General features: G+C 44.1%; 1 protein-coding gene across 2 annotated transcripts in view; it reads right to left on the minus strand.

Annotated features, from left to right (window-relative positions):
* Positions 1-4,264: 4,264 nt before the first annotated feature.
* Positions 4,265-20,001, minus strand: part of jag2b (jagged canonical Notch ligand 2b) — a 44,495-nt gene continuing 28,758 nt past the window's right edge. Inside the window, exons 8-26 of one of the 2 annotated variants that reach the window (XM_088925082.1) lie at positions 19,725-19,838; positions 18,474-18,587; positions 17,341-17,454; positions 16,844-16,890; positions 16,445-16,618; positions 14,968-15,118; positions 14,592-14,756; positions 14,379-14,492; positions 14,179-14,292; positions 13,925-14,038; positions 13,184-13,300; positions 11,919-11,946; positions 11,284-11,369; positions 10,648-10,761; positions 9,878-9,993; positions 8,431-8,682; positions 8,191-8,322; positions 6,886-7,045; positions 4,265-6,366 (exon numbers count right to left, since the gene is read on the minus strand). In XM_088925082.1, the coding sequence (XP_088781208.1) occupies positions 5,882-6,366; positions 6,886-7,045; positions 8,191-8,322; positions 8,431-8,682; positions 9,878-9,993; positions 10,648-10,761; positions 11,284-11,369; positions 11,919-11,946; positions 13,184-13,300; positions 13,925-14,038; positions 14,179-14,292; positions 14,379-14,492; positions 14,592-14,756; positions 14,968-15,118; positions 16,445-16,618; positions 16,844-16,890; positions 17,341-17,454; positions 18,474-18,587; positions 19,725-19,838 (2,711 nt within the window). In that variant the 3' untranslated portion in view covers positions 4,265-5,881. The remainder of the gene's footprint in view (positions 6,367-6,885; positions 7,046-8,190; positions 8,323-8,430; positions 8,683-9,877; positions 9,994-10,647; positions 10,762-11,283; positions 11,370-11,918; positions 11,947-13,183; positions 13,301-13,924; positions 14,039-14,178; positions 14,293-14,378; positions 14,493-14,591; positions 14,757-14,967; positions 15,119-16,444; positions 16,619-16,843; positions 16,891-17,340; positions 17,455-18,473; positions 18,588-19,724; positions 19,839-20,001) is intronic. The other variant, XM_088925083.1, reaches the window with a different exon arrangement.

Below are 20,001 nucleotides of genomic sequence, written 5' to 3' on the forward strand. Positions count from 1 at the left end.
AAAGGTGACCTGATCAGGCATTGTTCCACTTGGACCTCGTTGGGTAAAAGTGCACCTAACGAGCTTCCGTGTGATTGGCGAGTTGCAATGCCTCACTGCACAGGCTGTATTGCTGGTCAGAGGGCTTAAAACATTATCTTGACAACTTTTGTGAAATTACATAAGCAATAACCACAGAATTCTCAGTCTAGAAAATGTTGCTTTTCTTTTTTCCATCAGTATATATTATATTAAGATCAACAAATATATTGCCATATCTTTAATTCCTTTATTACTCATTTTGTACTCTAGAATGCTCTTGCTTCTGACACTGCTTTTGCAAACCTCATACTGTATACAGTATGTGGGTTTACTATACTGTATGTACAGTATGGTTTATATTATATATTGTGTAGTACAGAAAGTTCAATCAATTAGGCCAGCCACTTCTAGGAAGCTATATACTAATATTCACATTCTCCAGTGGTACATCTATGAAGGGTAACCACAGTACTTTGGTAACATATACAGTATGTGCACAGCTATTCACCTTGATCTTGAGCCAAAGGAAAAACTACATCTGTCATGTTCAAAGATGTCACCAGAAAGTGGAGAGCGAGACATTTTAATGAAGTGGAAAATGAACCTGTCTCTATGGTGACATCTCCATTAAAGAGGAAGGAGAATAAAAGCTGTGTTATGGTTGGTTTGTGTGCACCTGGTCAGCAAAAGACAACACAATCCATGTAGTGTTTACCATATACTTACATCTGTGTAATTTCATCGGTCATGTTGATGGTAACTTTACTGGGGACCTGTATTTACCTTGGTATTTGTGTTTTTTTTAGCCCATACTGCTCAGGTGACACATGAAAACCCAGCGCCCAAGGGCAATGACACGCAACACAGACCGATCTCTGCAGCACTGACAGACATCACTGCCATCCTCACCTTTGTTATTCACTCAGACTTTCATGATTTTCTACACTTTATTCCCAAGCATTAAATTACTGTGAATTTTCTCTGGAAGTACCTGCAAAAGTTTAAAGCCGACAATCTAGCAAGAGCTAATAGAGAACTGAGGTGTGGGATAGTTGTTTTTCACAAAATACCCTTCTTCCAGCAGCCCAGTTTTACTTGTGGTGCCCCAGTCAAAATGCACTGAAAATTCCCTGCATTAGCACAAGCATATCTAGCTGGCTGATGGGCGGTGAGGAATACAAACAACACATAAGGCTGATGTGTGGAAGGAATGACAAACCACAAAACAGATGCTGATTTGTGCACAATGTGTCAGAGCTCCTCTCAGCAGAGATCAAGGGTTAAAGGCCTTTCTCCAGGTTGTTATGGAGGTTGATGCAGCCACCTCAATAGGAACGAATGGTTGTTTGCCACTTGCTTGAGCACTCTCTCCAATGTCAAAGAATGCCTGAACAGTTTTTCCAGTGGTTTTGGAGTTCAGAATCGTGAATTATTCTTTGCTATAAACCGACCTGGCTCAGAACAGCCGTTGTCACTTCTCAATTCACAGGCAGACTCCTCCAAACCCCCCCCCCACCAGGTTCAAGCCATTCGGGTTTGAACACATCACAGGCTGTACAACACCGTACACCAGTCTCAGTGCTGGCTGGAGGAGAGGTCCCTCACTGACTGCAGCGCAAGCCGAGGAGACAGAAGGAGTTTCTGTTGTAGAGAGTCGATTTCAATATGTCCAACGTTGGATAATCTCAATCCTGCCCTTAAGGAAGGTGCCAATCGCATGAACCAGATACCTCAGACACCTGGATCACAGAACTCCACCAAGCACCCAAGTGAGCCCTTTACTGGGGGAGCTACTAGGGGACCCCAGGCAACCCTGGCTAGATTTATAATGACCCATGTCTCTCCAAATCCCATTCATTACAGCTCTGACTTTGCTTTCTTTACTTCTGGATCCCTTCAGCTACAGCTGAACCAGGCCCACGGCGTTCAGCAGCACTGCGGGCTCAGCAGAGCACAGGCACTAACAAGTACCCGAGATAACAACGTGCACGAAGGTATTTGATGAGATGTGAGAGTAATACAGACCGACTGGAATAAAGAATTAAACAAACTTGTTGGAATTTGTGCAGGAATATACTGTGATTCCCAGATCGCCTGTTATCACAGTAATCAGAAGTAACTGTGTACAAGGCTTTGAATTGAAGACATTACTTCCTACCATCCCACTAGACTTCTCCTGTTAACAATTTTCAACACCTTTTACATACCTGTATTTTCACCTCAATGTAATTAGGAACACTGGACAAATTCTGACCTGGAGATCCTGATCGCTATGAAAATATCTGTGGTTAGGCATATGAGATACAGATTGTTACCTGTGGGAATCAGACCCTTGACTGCTCCAAATCCGATTAGCCTGTTGAAGGTTTTAAGATGGCAAAAGCTGACCCTTTGAACAGAACATAAGAGATAGGGGATGCAAAGAAAAGTAAATGTCACTTTTCCCCCAGGACTTTTGGGTGAGTTGGTCTACAGCAATAAATCTCCAGTTTGTGTGCCGTTTAAACTCATATGGGTCTGAGCTGTGCTCCTCATGGCCATGTGCCCTCCAGGGTCCAGGTGGTAATGCTTTATGGGATAAAATCCTTGTGCCGATATTTCACCTCCAAAGAACAACAACCACAAAAACTCTGGATATGGTCTAGCTCATGATAGGGACAGTGAAGTTATGATGACATCTGTGCAGGGGCAGGTAGGTCAGTGGGCTCAGAATCCCTAAAGATTCTTGTTTTGTGATCTGCCCAAGAATCTCTTCATCTCCTCATCAGGAACTGCAGGCCATTTTATTTAACTCCGTGCTGGATCTTATCTTGCCAAAACAAGATTTTTCACTTTCAAACGCAAAACAATCATGTCTAATGCAATTCTAATAACAACGTGAAATAGAAAGCACAAGATATGGCACATGCATTACTGATCGACATGTTCAGTTCTGTATGTTTTTCGTGCTAGTTAAAACTGATACAATACTGTTGAGGCTTGCATTGCAAAACAGAATAAAAAGCCATGAGGAACTGCATGGCATGGGAATGAGACACGCTAAAACAAACTTCAGTCTATGCCACAGGTACTACTAACTTTCCAGTATATTCACATACACACACGTATAGCAGACATACATCATACTAGGGTATTTTATAGTCATGCGTCTTGGCAGCAATCGTTAAAACCCCAAATCATCCATTTAATCAGAGAAGTAGTATTTGTCTTTCTCCAAAAAGGTATGTCACCTAAGCAGCGATTCTCCTTCCTCTCCTTATAGTTTTTAGCCGTTTGGGCCCTTAAGATGGGTCCCTTAACCGCTGCTTTCTCTATGTCCTCTGTCTGAATCCAGTTCTTCAGGCTAGTGATGTGGACTCCCTCTGCCCAATGTTTCCAACACTGTCTTTGCCCTGACAAAGTCGGGCTGTTCACTGCAGACCGAGTTGAATTTCCTTTTTCTGTAGATGGGGCAGGTCAGGAGTGTTTTATGGAGTTGAATTTGATTATTGTAATCATGACTATTCGAATAGCATATGTACGGAGGATGCATATGAAACCAGTGCATTATTCAGTGACCCGATACTGAAAAATATCCTGCACTCCTCAGCAAATTGCACCCATTAAGCTCGTCGTACCCAGGGGAGACTGGGAATCATGTGGCATACAGGAACAAACACTCTCATTAAATATTCATAGCGGATGAAGCCAGGAGATGGGAATGACTTTATTGGGCGACCTGCAGTCAGACCAGAATGAGAGACTTGAATTCATTGGCTGGTTAAAATAAAACTGATCTGGTTTTTATTGATCTAGTCTCACGGTTTCATTCAGCCAATCGGCCTCGGTCAGGAAGCAGCACAACTGAATTATCTTCTCTCCTCAAGCTGTTACTTCACCAACTCGCTTCTCCTGTTGTAACCAGAAACCGAAGAAGGCTTCACAGAATATTTCTCATGCAGTGGAATATGAGGACTGTAAAACAAAAGCTACTGTAGATATTGTTTTGCCTGAAAAACACAGTTGTGTGAATTTATTGTGCCCCATGCATTTAAAAGGTGATTGATCATTACTGGTTTGAAAAATGTAGAGCAGAAAGTCTTGGTTTGTGCAATGACACTTCAAGGTGGCGTTTTGACTGAGCTCTGCAATAGGGTAAGGGAGGATGGGAAGACCCCTGCCAGGTTAGAGGCCTATGGGAAAACCTGTTTCCAACTCCTGCCAAGGGAACTTAATGCCACAGAAAAGGTGTGAAAAACAGTTATAAAATGCTTTAATAAATAGTTTGATTTATTTCTAAGACAATGTCAAACAAAATTCCACTAACGAACCAATGACTCTGCAAAGCAACTGCTCTTTTATACAAAATAATTACAACTCTTAACATTCACTTGGGTTTCTTCTTTTACAAATGTCTCAGTTAACCAGCTTGAATGGTGGGTAGTGTCTTTATTTTTTTTTCTCCTTTTATCTCATCCCAAATATCGAAACAGGATGCTCGTTCTAAATGAGTGATATTAAAGCTTTTTGTTTAAAAAAAGAAACAATAAAAAACATTCACTACCACTTATGAGGTAATTCATTTTGTTTCAATTCGGTAGACAATTTCCATCCTGCTGCAGTACAGAAACAGCACTAACAAATGCTTAACAAAAAAATTGTTCCCTTCATTAGGCCTATCAGTGATCAGTTGCACAAATACATAGTATTACATGTGTGACATAGCAGTATTCACAAAGTAAAGTCAGTGGATCCAATGTCCCACAGTTCTGAAGATTTGTAAGGAACTTATACACATTTCTCTAAAAACTGAAGCAGCAAAATGAGCCCAAAACAGGTAACCCATCAGAAAAGCAAACATTGGTGTACATTACACAATCATTTAACTTATTTTAACAGAACAATGATCAATGCTTATATTAATGTTCTTACGGTAATGCGGGATGCTGTATAGTTACACTTTTAACAGTTATAAAACCTGCCTTTGTCAACTGACATAAATAAAAGGAATGGCATTATAAAAAAAAATAAAAAAATGACTTTATGACTTGTCTTAAGTTACTAAATTCAAATATACACAGCGATTCCTTTAATATATACATATATACACATCTTGTTTTTTTGATCAAATACCTTTCAAAGTTACAAACAGCAGAGTTCTGAAGAACAGATCTTCCCTTTGAATGTTAATCGTTGGGCCTACTTTGACAGTCACTAGGCGAGGAAAAAGAAATGAAAAAAAGGTTCATCTCAAGGCACTTGCTACAAACACAAATACTGCAATCCTCATCTTAAGAAGAGGATAGGGAAAACAAAAATCGGAAAGAAAAAGGCCACTTTTCACGCACGGCTGCAAAGGCGCCACACATGTTCTAAGGCAAATTCGGGTGAAAAAAGACCGACAGTAGCAACAACTGTAACAAGTGCAGAGAGCTGCCGTTCAATTGATTCCTCCAGGTCTGCGCAGACCAGCGTCACACAAGCAAGGCCTCAACCTCCCCCTCAGGCAGGAGGCGGCTCTGTGCTTCTAGAAGAACTAGGACGAGTACAAACCAAACTAAAAAGTAACATTCTGTAAACAAAAAAAAAAATACAAGTTCTCTTTATACAATTTCTGAACAGTACATCGCACATGTAGGCCTCGTTTCGCCTCTGGTACAAATAATACACTTCGCTGTACATAAAAAAAAGCATGAATATCAAAAGATTTTTCTCCGTGTCCGCACAGAGCCACAAATAATTTACAGATGGAGGAAAAAAAAAAACAAAAATACAAAAAAAACGGGTTGGTTCAGATGTTCTTGAACGTCCAAGACGACGTGCATCATTTCCTTGTGCATGAGATTGAGCAGGCACGGAGGACGCTCCCGTTGGACTTTGTTCATACGTAATTGTCTTTGACTTGTTCGCTGACTGCAGTGTTAGTGTTTTTACACCTGTTGTCCTTGGGGTGGTAGGAGGTCCGGTGCGGCGCTTTTGCCGGCACGCTGCGGGTTGTGCAGATGACGCCCCCTTTTCCCTGCACTCCAGTCTTTGCGAATTTGTGGGAGGGACACTTCTCCACCTCCAAGCCCTCCCTCTCCAGCTCCATCTCCTCCTCCTCTTCCTCCTCCCCCCCATCGCAAGTCCTGTTGGGGGGGGACATGAGTTTCTTGCATTCGTACTGAATGTCTCTGTTGCTGCATGGCTTGACTATGGGGTTGCGGATGGGGTTCAGAGGCTCCCACTGATTGTTCACGCTGTCGTCTGCCGACATGTGGCATCTTTCCCTCTCTTTTCTCCTCTTCCTCATCCACCAGACGCAGATGACGATGCAGATGATCCAGAGAATGGCGAACAGTGGGAGCAGCACATACAGCAGGTAAACTGGAAAGATACACCAACAATGTGTGTTGGGGGAGGGTCAGTCAGGTGAAGAGAAATTAGGTGGCTATCTCCGTCTAGACCAGGGGAGGACAATCCTGCTCCTGCAGGGCTGGTGTGTCTGCAGGTTTTCTAGGTCTCTTAAGAGAACCAGCAGCTGAAGAACTGGAAGGAGCTGTTAAAATTATTCAATTGGTCATTGGCCAAATGAGCTGATTGGGCTTAAGAGAAAAGCTGGAAGGAAAACCTACAGACACCAGACCCAGGAGATGGCCTTGTAAGAGAGGATACATTCTTTTATTATGAAATACAACCTGTCCCCATTGCACTCCTGCATGATAAAACTGAACCTTGCTCCATGATAAATGTTTTTACAGCATGACAACATAAAACAAGACCCAGAAAGAAACTGGAAGACATTTTTCGGGCAGTCATAAACCCTAGTTCAACAACTCTTGTCACTCTTTTTGTAGGAGAACATAGGCGATCGCAAAAAGGATTTCTCTTAACATGAGCACTCACCTTCACCACCGCCTCCTGGTTTTGGAGTGGGCTCAGCTTGCACTCTGACCTCTACAATGGCCAACATGACCGTGCTGTTGTGCTTTTTGTGTAGCGCGTTGATGATCGTGCTGGCTGCTTCCTTGATGTGACTGTGATTCGGTTCGTCCCGCTCAAAGGACTGAAATGCAGCAGAGGGAGGAGAAGAGAGAGTGAGTGGGTTGATCTCTCCCTCATTTAGACGGCTCAACAGAAACAAGCCATTATACCTAGGACTTGCTAAAAGGCTTAATTTGTGAGTTATACCTTGGGAAGAAAGGCAGAGTGTGTGTCTAGGTCTTAACCCCCAATGCATGATGAGGTCAAAGATTATCGAAAGTCAGTTTTAACACTCTCAGCCCCAAAGGCACGGCTTTCACAGCTCTGTCAACTTGAAACACACCATGACCCCACCTGACAAATCTCTGTCCCCAGGTACAGCTCAAAATGACACGTTTCAACAGACTTAAGAAAGGCAGAGCTCTTCCCTTCCACAAGCTGTTTTTCTGTCGTTTTCTTTGTGTAGCCATTGTGGCTTCCTGCAGTACTAGGTCAGCATTATCACACAAGTATTTATTAGGAGCTCAAAATGGAGACTGCGCTTAGTCTAAATGAAGATCCTAACTAAATAGGAAAAAAGGCTTAGTGTTACATCTGAAAGAGGCATATATGAGGTCGCTCATTATCATTAATCATGGTACTACAGCATATTACACTAATTAGTACCCCTCTTCTTCAGACGCAATGCATGGTGTTCACATAAGTCATTTAATTTGCACTTGCTCAAGATTCTGTAATCACACTTGTCAAAAAAGAACAATCTTTTTATTATTAGTTTATGAGTCCTCAGGAACAAAATGGCTCCGAGATCTTCAGGAACACAGCAATTCAGTAGCGATGCATTTAAAAAAATATTTGCAAGCTTACAAACATTTATATTGCATAAATTTGATCATTGCCAACCACCAATGCCAATTTTAATCCCAGACAAAGGAGGAGTAATAGATCAACACTGAAATGAAAAGGATATGAAGCCATTCTAGTGATTAAGGGTCGTTTGAGCACGGAAGATGGGCTCCTGTGCTTGAACCTCTCTTACAGTGTGTACTTATGATGGAGGAACCAATTCATTTTTTAAAAGCTCAAAACAACTTAATTGTTCCAAAACAATTTTCTTTGAACAAATGCACGTGCCGTTTAACTTCTGAAAAGACACAGCGGAAGCAGGTTTAAAAGCTGTGGGACACATGGCAGGAGGAGGAGATTCAGCAGTCAGGAAGGACTTACTATGGCCACCTCCACAGCATCCTCTTGGGAATAGGAGATGTCACACAGCACTTGCAGAGTCCTCTCCTTGGCCAGGGTCCGTGCTGCTGGCAGGTACCGCAGTTCTGTACAGATGTTTTCCACAGTGGTGCCCTGCGACACAGGAGACGAATGAGGTTGGGGCAGCTTTCAAGATAAAATGGGACATTCCAACTTTTTATTTCCTCTCCAAAAGCAATCATGCCACATGAGTGAACTTACCATTGGCACTTTGTCTTTGTTAAATATCAAGGTGATTCTTGCACAGCTGTTGTCCAGGTAGGCACTGTTGGGCTCACACCTGGTGTTTGCTGGGGGAGAGGGGTTCGGCGATGAGCAGATACCCCACTGGTCACAGGGGGGAGAAAAGCAGGTCAGGTAGTTGTGCTTCTGGCAGTCCTGGTCTTTGGGGCAGTAGTGGCCATCTTGTCCTGGCAACCTGTGCAGAAGACATGGCTTGTGTCCACACAGCACCTGCAACACAGACAGCCAGGAGACTCAACACTTGCTCTGGGTTGACTTGACTGGAACGAAAGGTCTTCCTGCTCGGCCAACAGTCCCGTTGTTTTTGCAGGGATGAGTCAGAGTCCTCTAACATAATCACCTTCCTGATAAGGAAGTTTGTGTGCAAAGAGAATAAAGCACCTCATTTTCATAAAGAACCAGCACAACTGAGGAGCACTTGATTGCATTACTGACAACAAACTCAGTGTGCTCTGTGTGCAAGTCTACTTTGTTATATGCATCAACTACAAATGGAAAAAAGCAATACACCAGGAACTTTGGGAACAGTGAAAAGACTAATCCACTGTTGTAGGAGTTTTTAATTACAAAAGCATGCATAAAGGCATTCTGGATTGCACATCATCCCAGACATCAAGGATTATTGTGATCATAAAGAGCACCAATGTTGCTGGATCTTAATCAGTTTCTGTGCTTATGTTATTAACTGGAGACCCTCTGTTTAGATGAACGGGCAACTGGGTTAGAAGGGGGAGAACATGCAACCTTCAATTTAGCTTCACACATGAATAGGTAATTTAGGTGAATACATACACAGTGCTACAAGTTAGTCACCACACTCACGCAAAGGCCATTGTTATGCCTTTGTGCAGCCTTCTCTTCAACAGGAACACCAAAACAAGTGTGAACACCATCTCTTTCACTCCAGCAGAGAGCTCAGACAATTAAGCCAGCATAACAAATTTTTCAAACAGCATGTGGACTACTAACACACACAATAGTAGAAAACAGTGCGGATATGATGGTATCTACACAGTCTTAGCCTTTGGTGCCCAGTGTTCATTTGCCACAAGCCACAATAAATCACAAGCCACAAGCTTTTACAGAGTGTATTTATTTTGTGGGGCTTAAATAAACATTTTGCTGTTCCCGGCCTCTTCCCCGCAGAGCTCCCTGTTGCCTGATTAACTCCTGAGACCTGTCCTTAAAGCAATATTACACTTTATTTCACTATAATAGAGCGCTCAGAGACCTGACTTCACAAACAGAAGTCCAGAAAAATGAAGAGGTGTGCCAGGGATCAATAAGCCCTGAACATCTAACGGCCCTGCCTTGTTTTCACACTTGGTCAGAAGAAAAGGGGAACGCAAGCACTTTTGAGAAGGGCTGCCCGCAGGTGCAACAGTGCTTCACTGAGAGGACCTACCTTGGTACACTCGATGTTGCCATCCACACACCGACAGGTGTTGCACTCCTCCTCCCAACGGCTGCCATGGGGAAACTGCAGCCCGGCATAGCGACACATCTTCCCGAACCCGATAACTACAGGAGAGCAGACATGCCCAGTCAGGCAGGCAGGCTGAGCCAGGGCCTCATCCAGTGTCAGAGGGAAACGTTTATGGCACCTGGTCTATCTGTGCAGTGGCAAGATGACCATCTTTGTCTTCCGTATGATGTGAAAAACAGTGTTCACATGACTACAGGACACAGTCAAAATGACCAAAGAAAGTCTGCAGCACGGGAATTATCGGGACAAAGCTACAATACCACCAGCCGAGGAAATCGCCCATTTTTTCTTGCCTAGATCCTGGTCAGAACTGATCTTTGGATCATTAGTGCTGCAGTAGGCTACATAAAAGTGCTTAATTTAGTCAGTCTATAGGGCGGAGCGGTGGCTCTGTGGCTAAGGATCTGCATCTGTGGCTGGAAGGTTGCCAGTGCGAATCCCACGGCCGGCAGAGGAATCCTACTCTGTTGCGCCCCTGAGCAAGGCCCTTCACCCCAGCTGCTCCAGGGGTGCTGTACAATGGCTGACCCTGTGCTCTGACCCCCAGCTTCTCTCACCGTCTGTGTGTCTCATGGAGAACAAGTTGGCGTATGCGAAAAGAAATTCCTAATGCAAGAAATTGTATATGGCCAATAAAGTGATCTATCTAGAGAAGCAAACAAGCAAACTCCCTCCAAAAACCAACTTACATTCTTGACATCGGGGTCCCGCTCTCCCAATGGGGCAGACACATCTGTACCCATTTATCTCGTCAATACAGGTTGCACCATATGCACAGGGGGATGACTGGCATTCATCAATGTCTAGATACAAGGGACAGACGCCATTAACAAATTAATGGATTTTCTTAACTGCATGCAAGCACGACAACATACTGTTCCCATCATCTCTTCAGGGACTGCGACCCACACAATCACTGCGTATTCCTTCGCGAGACTAAAGAAATATGACTGCTCATGGGGAAAAGAAGTGTCTACTTTTGTAAATGGGTGAACATTTTATAAAAACGATTTTTGCCAATCATAAGTGCCGTCTGAGAATAAACACTATAAGATATGTCAAAGGAGTCCTCAAGTTTACACCTAGTGCTCAACCGAAAAAAGTCACACAAGCAAAATGGAAACCACTATTTCAACTTCCCTTCCCTAGTGTAGGAAAAAGTTCAGAAAATGAACCAAGATCCATTTTGTGTGAGGATGTAAAAGTCTCAGTATTGATGAGCTACTCAGCCGCCTTGTGTATTCCTATAAAGATGAAACACATGACCTCACTGGGCAGGAAGTACCCATAATCCCCCAACAACCCACTTCCTTCAAGGTACTTACTGATCCTGCAGTCAGGGCCAGCAAACCCAGGCGCGCATTCACATCGAAACCAGTTCACACCATCTACACAGATGCCACCATTGTAGCTGCAGGAACAAAACCAAAAGTCACCCGTCAGAACAAGTTCCCCTTGTGGCACAATGACAGAGGAGGAGGATCACAAAGGCATATTTCACTTCGCTAACACCGCCTTCAGATGCAAATCCAACCGGTCTCCATGCTGAGCCTCTCTCGCCCCATGGAGAGGGGGCGGAGAACCGGCCTCCCCCATCTCCATCCCACACTGCTGCTCTGGAAAGGGCTTTTTAAAAACAGCATCTGGCCCGACTCCGGAGCCTTTGTGAATTGTAGGTTTCACGTTAAGAAAATTGAACGCTGCGAGCCATCAAATGCAAGGATGATTTAGTAGCTGCCTCTATTTTAAAGGGGTTGTGCTGCCTGCGGGAAGAAAAAAGCTACAATTTGGGACCATTATGATAACTTAACATGAAGAAAGGGGAGGGTAAACAGTACAACTTGAACATTCTATGAGAAGTCAAGTGCAGAAGAAATTCGGCCTACAGCATCACAACTGCAATGATATAACAGTCGAATCATTTAGACACGGAAACCCCAGTCCTAAACACTGGACTTACCAAGGGTGAGGGCTGCAGTCGTTGATGTCTGTGGAAAAGAAGATAAATTATTAGAAAAATTCACTCATTTTGAAAACATTCAAAACGAGACAAAAGTCTTCCTTCTCTGGCATTTTCAGGTCCTGGAGAGCATATCATCTGGACTTCGGATCAGATTTTGTATTTAAAGAGTCATTATGAAAAGGCAGTACATTTTACTGCATCAAGCCTCTAGTGCATTATGAAGGAGCAGAAAAATTTGTACTTGTACACATCTGTCTTAGTGCATGCAGATGCAAGTAGGCCATTAAAAGTAATATGATAAGCAGACATTCTTTCAGAATCACGCTCCCACTGCACAAATACCACGACTTGTTCAGGTGTGTCTGTTCATACACCGGAAGAAATAAGGTCATCAGGTGCATAGAGGACCATCTGCAGCAGAAAATGTACAGCCTTCTGTCTCAAGAGTTCAATTCTGAATTTCCCTGCCCTTTTAAGGCAAAGGACACGTGCAAAGTCTGAAATAAAACTAATTCTATATGTTAACCTCCAAGCCCCTGTCGCAGCAGGAGACAGATGACATCACATTCTCAATAGCTGCTGGGTGATGGGGCAGTGTACGAGGGGGTATTGATTGTTACAGCACCATTGTTAACGGGTGTTTAACATGTCACTGATCCAAGATTCTTTAGAGCTGGCCTGGTCACTCCCATCTGAGTCAAAAGTTTCTTCACAATGTGACGTTTTTGTTTAACTTGCTCATTGCACAATTATCTTGGTCTAGAAGGGGATATAACTATGTAATTGTATCTCAAAGTAAAAGCCGTTGTTTTTGTCGTTTGTTCAAGCAGCAAACGATCTACCAAAAGCTACTGTATACTGTTACAAATTTACTGAAGCTGAGAAAAGGAAATCCATGATATGCATTACCACCCCACACACACACACACACACAACCTCTCAATAGTTGGATTTAAGACAAATTAATGAAACGTCAATTTGGGTTGAGCGCAAGAAAAAAAAATACCAAGCTTTGCTTTTTATGCAAGTTAAGTCATGAAAAGGTGAACTCCACCTTAAAAGTTTCAATGTTGGTATGCTACTACAATATGGAGGTTATCCTCCGAGAAAAGCCAACCACCCACTTTAAAAACGCAAGCTCTCTCCATGCCTCATGGAACTTTCCTTGCCCAAAAGCTATGCATGCCAAGCAGGCACACTCCTGCAAAGACAGTAACTTGCAGCGCGAGGAGTTATGAAGATGCTGGCAAAGGAAGTCTTACTCTGTGTGCAGGTGGGTCCTTCCCAGCCTTCCTTGCAGATGCAGGTGAAGCCGTCACCCCCGCCTACGCATGTGCCCCCATTCTCACAGGGGCGCGAGGCACACGTGCTGTTCTTTGCTGGAATTCAGAGAACAATTCAGTTTTTCCCAACATGGGGGATTCGAAACAATTCAACTCGCAATGAAAAGAAAGGCGGTCATTCCACACTCCGGCTCGTGCCGAGTTTGAAATCACTTTTCATGTTAAGTGAAGACGGAAACCGACATTCCAAAACTGTGTGTGTGTGTGTGTGTGTGTGTGTGTGTGTGGGGGGGGGGGGATGGTGAAGCGATTGTCAAAGATTGTAATTCTTTTTAATTATGTGTAAAAAGTGAGAACAGCTGGCGTTGAGGATACATTTAATAGTTAGCTTCAAAACTGAAGAGCTTAGTGCAAGGCAAAACACAGCTAAAAAATGGCTTAAGTGCAGCTTGTGATCTTAGGTTATTTTCCTGCTCTTCTCCAAAAGGAATTGGTGAGATTCTCCAATTTTTGTTCAGCTTTCTTACAGAACAAATTACAATGTCCAAGAAGTGGAAAGGCCTGATGCCCCGTACAGGTGAGGTATATATGCGTGTAGAACTGTTTAGTTGCCAAAAAAGTTTGTGTTTTCTTTGATTTGTATGAGAAAGAGGTTGAAGAGAAAAGTTTTGGTTTACCCTGGTATCTGTAGAAGGGGGTAGGAGGGGGAAAGGAACTGACCTGTGTTACAGGTGCTGCCGCCCCACCCTGGAGGACAGGCACAGCGGAAGGTGTCTCCATGATCGTAGCAGGTGCCGCCATTGCTGCAGGTATTGGCATCACACTGACTTTCACCTGCAGAGGAGGACAGGTCAGGGGTCACCACCGGCAGGACTGGATGAGTGATTGTTTCGGTCAGTTAATAAACATCTGGATCTGGACCCACTGAGGAGCTCGCTGGTCAAACAAAAAGCAAAACGGCAAAAAAAACTCACGCGAATGGCAGGTCTTCCCTTTCCAGTTGTCCATGCATTCGCAGTAGAAGTCATTCACCAAGTCCACACAGCGGCCATTGTTCTTGCAAGGGTTGCGGTCACAGTCATTCACGTCTGAAGACGGTACAAACCAGCGATTAATGAACAGGAAAAAGCCTTCCCAGACAAGGAAAGAGGTTAGGGTGCGGACATGCCCTTACTGAGATCACACAGCTCTCCTTCCCAGCCATCGGGGCAGAAGCACTGAAAGGAGTTGACGCCATCGATACAGGTGCCCCCGTTCTTGCAGGGACCCGAAATGCAGTCGTTGATGTCTGAGGAAGGGGGGAGAGAAAGAGAAAAAAGGCCAGTGACAATACAGCGGACGCAACGATAGAGGTTTCGGCATTTGCAAACAGCAGATCTCCACGTACTTTCATGGCAGTAGATCCCCGTAAATCCCTGGTCACAGGAGCAAGTGAAATTCCCTCCCGCCTGGCTGATGCACTGTCCGTGCGGGCCGCACACGTTGGAGGAAATGTGGCGCACTCCGTCATGGGTGGTATTGGACGCAATGGCTATCGTACAGCTGTCGATAACTGGAAAGGAAGAGGCAGATTGATTTTTGCCCATGCAACCTGCCCGCCTGTAAAAATATAGATCTCAAGGCCGCACCTCCATGGAGGACGAAGAGAGCTCGGGCGACTTGAAAATCAATCAAACAGATGGATCGTAAAGCTTGGCCATGATGTCACAGCGGCTGAGAGTAGGACTGCTGGGTAATTAATATAAAGAGAGGCAGAACAATACCTTCGCAGGGGGTAGTTTTGCAGTGGTCCTTCAGATCAGAACAGTTCTTTCCCTCGTAGTCTTCTGGACAGGCACAGTAATAATCTCCAAAGGAATTGTGACAAGTAGCTTCATTCTGACAGGGGTTTGGGTTACAAGGATCGCTTTTAACCTGAAACGGACAACGTCAGGGTTGCATCAGATAAAGCCTGGAATTCAAATCCTTCTAAATGCAGAAGAGAGATCTCGGGCAGAGGCCTGTAATCTCATTAAAAGAAATGCAGCTCTCCAAGCCTGGGTCTTAAACAGTAAACACCTGAGTTTCCCCAGCATCCACCAGCAGTCTGGTTAGAAGTTGCAGTTGGAGCCCAGCTGAGAGGCTTCAGACTGACTTGCAGATATTAAATCACGCCACTTCTGTGAGAAACACAGACAGCTCTAAAGACAGGCTTTTTTTTTTTTAGTTACTTTCCTTTAACAAAGCAAAAGTACAGAGCAGGCAATGAATCACACGCACCGCGGTCATATTTCTCCGTTTTGCAGGTTTTGTAAGTCACACATCATTAGGGCAAAAATCCTCAACTTAAACAAAACTTGGAGCTTATAAACCATCAAATGCAGTTGTTTCCTTTTATGGAAATCCTGCACTTCAATAATCTGTCACTTATGGCTGGTTGATGAGATCAGTCTAAATGTCTGAGCTGTGGGTCTTTCAGATGCGATACTGGATTCTTTAGTATTAAATATCTCCTGAACGGTCAAGAGTGCCGAGTCCCTTACTGATTCTCCTTGTGAAAATCGCACTAGAGAACACCGCGAGAGGAGTTTTTGCTATACTAATGTGTTCTAAATAAAATGTTGCATACAATTTTAAAAGGTTGCCACAGAAAAACTGTAATACAAATTGGCATCAGAAAACTTAACATCCAACAGATGTATGTTACACCAACACCAAATTCTCTTTTTCCTTATCGGACATTTGTTTTCATACAGCTATCCCAGAATCGGCCCGTGGATGACTTCTTTCAGACTGAACTCCCGTGTCCTCATCCGAGAGCAAGTGGAGGTGTTGGTATGGATCACCGAGGATCTGTGCAGGGCACCTGTGCCTTCCTGGGCGCCGGGAGGGCAGCCGGCCAAACGTTCCCTAATAAAGTTGCTTCATCCACTACAACCTTATTTTTAGATCCTGCAGCGAGCCAACAGCGCCTTCATGAATTACACAGAAAGCGCCACCCCGCATCGGGATCATTCGTTCCCACAGCTGGACAGGTCTGCCGACGACAAGCAGCCGCTTGGTTCAAATGCTAATTGCGGTCCCGGGATAGAAGGCGTTACTGCACGAGGCCGCGTTTCGGCTGACTAGCAACAGCTTTAAGGTCGTCGTACGTATAAAACCGCTTCACGACGAAGAAACGGCAGCTGTAACAGCAGCCCGCTGAGCTGCGGCCTAAGGCCTAGTGCAGTTCCCCACGCCCGGCCGCGCTGGCCTACTCACCTCGCACACATCTCCGGAGAAGCCTGCCGGGCACTCGCAGAAAAAGCCGTCGGACAGATCATGGCATTTGCCTCCGTTCCTGCACGGCGCCCCCGGACACTTGCTCCGCTGGACCTCGCAGTGTCTGCCCACGAACCCCGGCAGGCACTGACAGCGGTACCCATGCACCTCGTCCTGCCCAGGGAGAAAGGAGAAACGGGGCTCAAGGGCCACCCTCTTTCGGCTAGACCCCAACTACACCGCCAAGGGCTGTGGAGGGTTTCGAAACGCAAAAGCGATAAGCGGTTATGAGTGATGAAGAGTGGTAAAGATCCGATACACACGGGCTGAAAATGCTTCTGCGTGGCAAAGAAAAACACAACAAATTTCATTTCAAATTGCTATTAATAAAGAATTTACCTGACAGGTTCCTCCATTCTGACACTGCCCGTTGCAATCATTTATATCTGAAAGTGAAAACAAACAATGTTCCTGCAATGCCAGACACACTGGTGGCCAAGTTAAGACTTTTCAACATGCAGTCAGCTCATTGCAAACATGCCATCTCAGTGTCTCAAACAGGCAAACCTCTGTTAAGTTTGTAAAATTCCAAGTTCAATGTTATTAACTGCATGCAACAAAGCTGCCCTTGCAAAAAGCCTGCCTTCTGCTCTACCCTGGACAAAAGCCTACAGTGTGCGCACATCTACTTCACACACGCAGCCCTAAACACTCCCTGGATATCTCACTGGGATTTTTTCTGCCTCCTCACGCAATTGAAAATATGGCTTCCGTGTGCTTCAAGAACTTTTTTTTTTAAAGCAGGCTTTGGAACACTGAACTCTTCTGTGAAGTAGTATCTGTTTTCATTGGTGAAAGCTTGTGGAAAAGTATAGCAGCAAATAATGGATACTAACTGATTTCACAGTTCTGTCCAGCCCATCCACGAATGCAGGCACAATAATATCCACCAATTAAATTTTTGCAAGAGTAAGCATTAAGGCAAGGATTCCCCATACACTCATTAGCATCTGTAAAGTAGAGAGGAAAATGGGAAGAAAAACAGAGTAAGACCATTTCCCAGCCCAGCCACCCAACACCTGCAAATCATGCATGGACTGCCTTAAGAAACAAAGGTTAGGGCACATTAGAGATTCAGGAAAACTGTTCCCTGCTCTTGTTTTACAGCATTTTATGGTGGAACCACCATTCTGAGAAAACTAGTTAATTATTTCCATCCAGCTGTTCAAGGCCCTTCCAGTGGCGAAGGAGTACCCCATTACTGAGGAACAGCTACATTTAAATAACTCATGACACAAAAATAAAGACTTGTAAGCTGGCTTATTGAACATATGCCAATGGGCTACAACACCTTTTAACTCCCATGAAAGGCATCATGGTCATGACATTTTAAAATATTCAGTAGGGGGTTATCAATGTGCAAATTATTTCTCTGAAATGCACCTGTCTTTCAATGACACATGATATCCATGTTCAGGTAGTGACTAATGCATGAAAGGAGAGATGGGGATATAATTTAGGCTGTAAAATGAAACTCGGGCTTGAATTTATCCCGAAGCTTGTTTACAGGTTATAAACCATTTCCTTTAGGACTCTATTTCCTGAACAAACTGCACCCAGAGTAGCAGAGGTACTTGAGACATGTCTATCCCCACTACCCAATCTGTACCCAGAGATAACCCCTTTTATTTTAAATTTAGTCCCAAAGCTAGCAGTTGCCAGGCCATGCATTATTTATAGCTTTCCAAGTCACCTGGATCAGGTTTCAAATCATACCCAGCTTTCTCCATGCAGCAAATTTAAATTAGAAATGTGCCATAATATAGGCTCAACATGGTGAGGAAAAACAAACCACACAGCAGTCCCACTGATTAAGGCCACATATTGGAACAAAATGAAAACGCATGCAAGCAATTTCTATAGATCTCATAACGGGCTTTATTTTTAGCTGCAAATACTCACTGGTCTAGAGCAGCAAAAATAAAGGCACATCTATAAGGCGAGAAACGGCACCCACAGAAGGTCTTACCCAGGTGGCAGGTTGTTCCAGACCACTGTGGAGGACAAAGGCACTCAAACCCATTCTCCCGGTTGATACAGGTTCCCCCCCTAGCACAGGGGTTGGAGGCGCACTCGTCCACATCTGCAAGAAATGCCACACTGCTCTGACTGCCCGCTCGCCTGCCAGTCACGGGAGAACACCACAGCCCGGCCCCGCAGAACCTTCATCTCAAAGATGTCAACACACTGCAACCAGAGATGAGCTAAACCATGCCGTTACTACACAACAAGATAGATTCCAAGCTGGTTTAAAAAAAATACAGATGATGTTTTGGCCTATCATTGTTCACATTTTGAATAAAACCCAGATTAGTTCTCGTGCTTTCCAGATTTAGAACAGGGGCAAGGTGTATTACGCGTAAATAAAAAAGTTAAGATGGAAAGCCTTCTGGCTCCTCACAGTGCATGGGGGCCAGTCTTATCTAATACATTTAAAATAACTCTAAAGCCTATTTCAAGAGCTTGTCCACAAGAAAGAGCATCCAGAGCTATTATAGTCCCTCACTGGCAGAGCTCCAGATAAGACTCTTAGCTTTTGTGAGAAGATGTTACTGTCTTCACACTATAACATGATTATCCTTTACATAATCCAGGCCTACAGATTAAATGCTATTAAACACAATCCTTGCACTTACGATAAAAGCACAAAAACCCAATTATGGATAAGTGTTCCTTGTTCGTAGAAAATAATGCAACAAAACAATTAAGAAATGGTTCTTTAAATTAAGGTTGAACAATTCCAGTGTTGGTGAAGCCATCATATTGCTAATTTGTTAAAACCTAAGACAGTACAAAGTCAGAACCCCATCCTGAGATTCCCAGTTGCTGTGACAATGCAGCTGTGGCCCCAGATGTGCAGGCTCATAGTGACCGTGCTCAGGGAGAAGAGCAAGTACTAGAAGGGACTGGAGGAAGAGACCTTAGCAAAACATAAGGTCTACCAGGTAGTACTCCTGCACATACATGTATATTTGGAACAAGGGAATTAGTGCAAATTGAGCTCATGTCTAAATTGATGATGTCAGTAGCGATTCGTTTAAAACCCTCAGCAATAAAAGTACATGAATGTCATCATGTTTTTGAACAGCGTTTTTAAATGACACCCCTAACATCCAACCCCCCTGGCGCAGTCTGCAGCGCATTGTAATTAGCAGATGGCGAGCTCGGTTTCACCATCGCAAGAATGGCAAAGAATGGTAAAGATGTCAGGTACACTCACCATTGGCACAAGTGGCCCCACTCCAGCCTTGGGGGCACTGGCACTCAAAGCCAGTTGGGGTCACGTGACAAATGCCGCCATTTGCGCAAGGGTTCGATGCACAGGCGTGTTCAGCTACAAACACAGAGGTTAAAGAAAGAAAGTGGTAATAGTTTAAGCTATTACAATCAAAGAAAAGGGGGGGGGGGGGGGGGAAATCACAAAAGACGCAAACACTTTAAGCTCTCAGATATCCAAATCTTACCTAGAAATGTTGAAATGATTAGAAGGTTTATGC

Source organism: Atractosteus spatula, chromosome 9, assembly GCF_055471065.1.
Source record: "Atractosteus spatula isolate fAtrSpa1 chromosome 9, fAtrSpa1.hap1, whole genome shotgun sequence".
NCBI classification, from domain to species: domain Eukaryota; kingdom Metazoa; phylum Chordata; class Actinopteri; order Semionotiformes; family Lepisosteidae; genus Atractosteus; species Atractosteus spatula.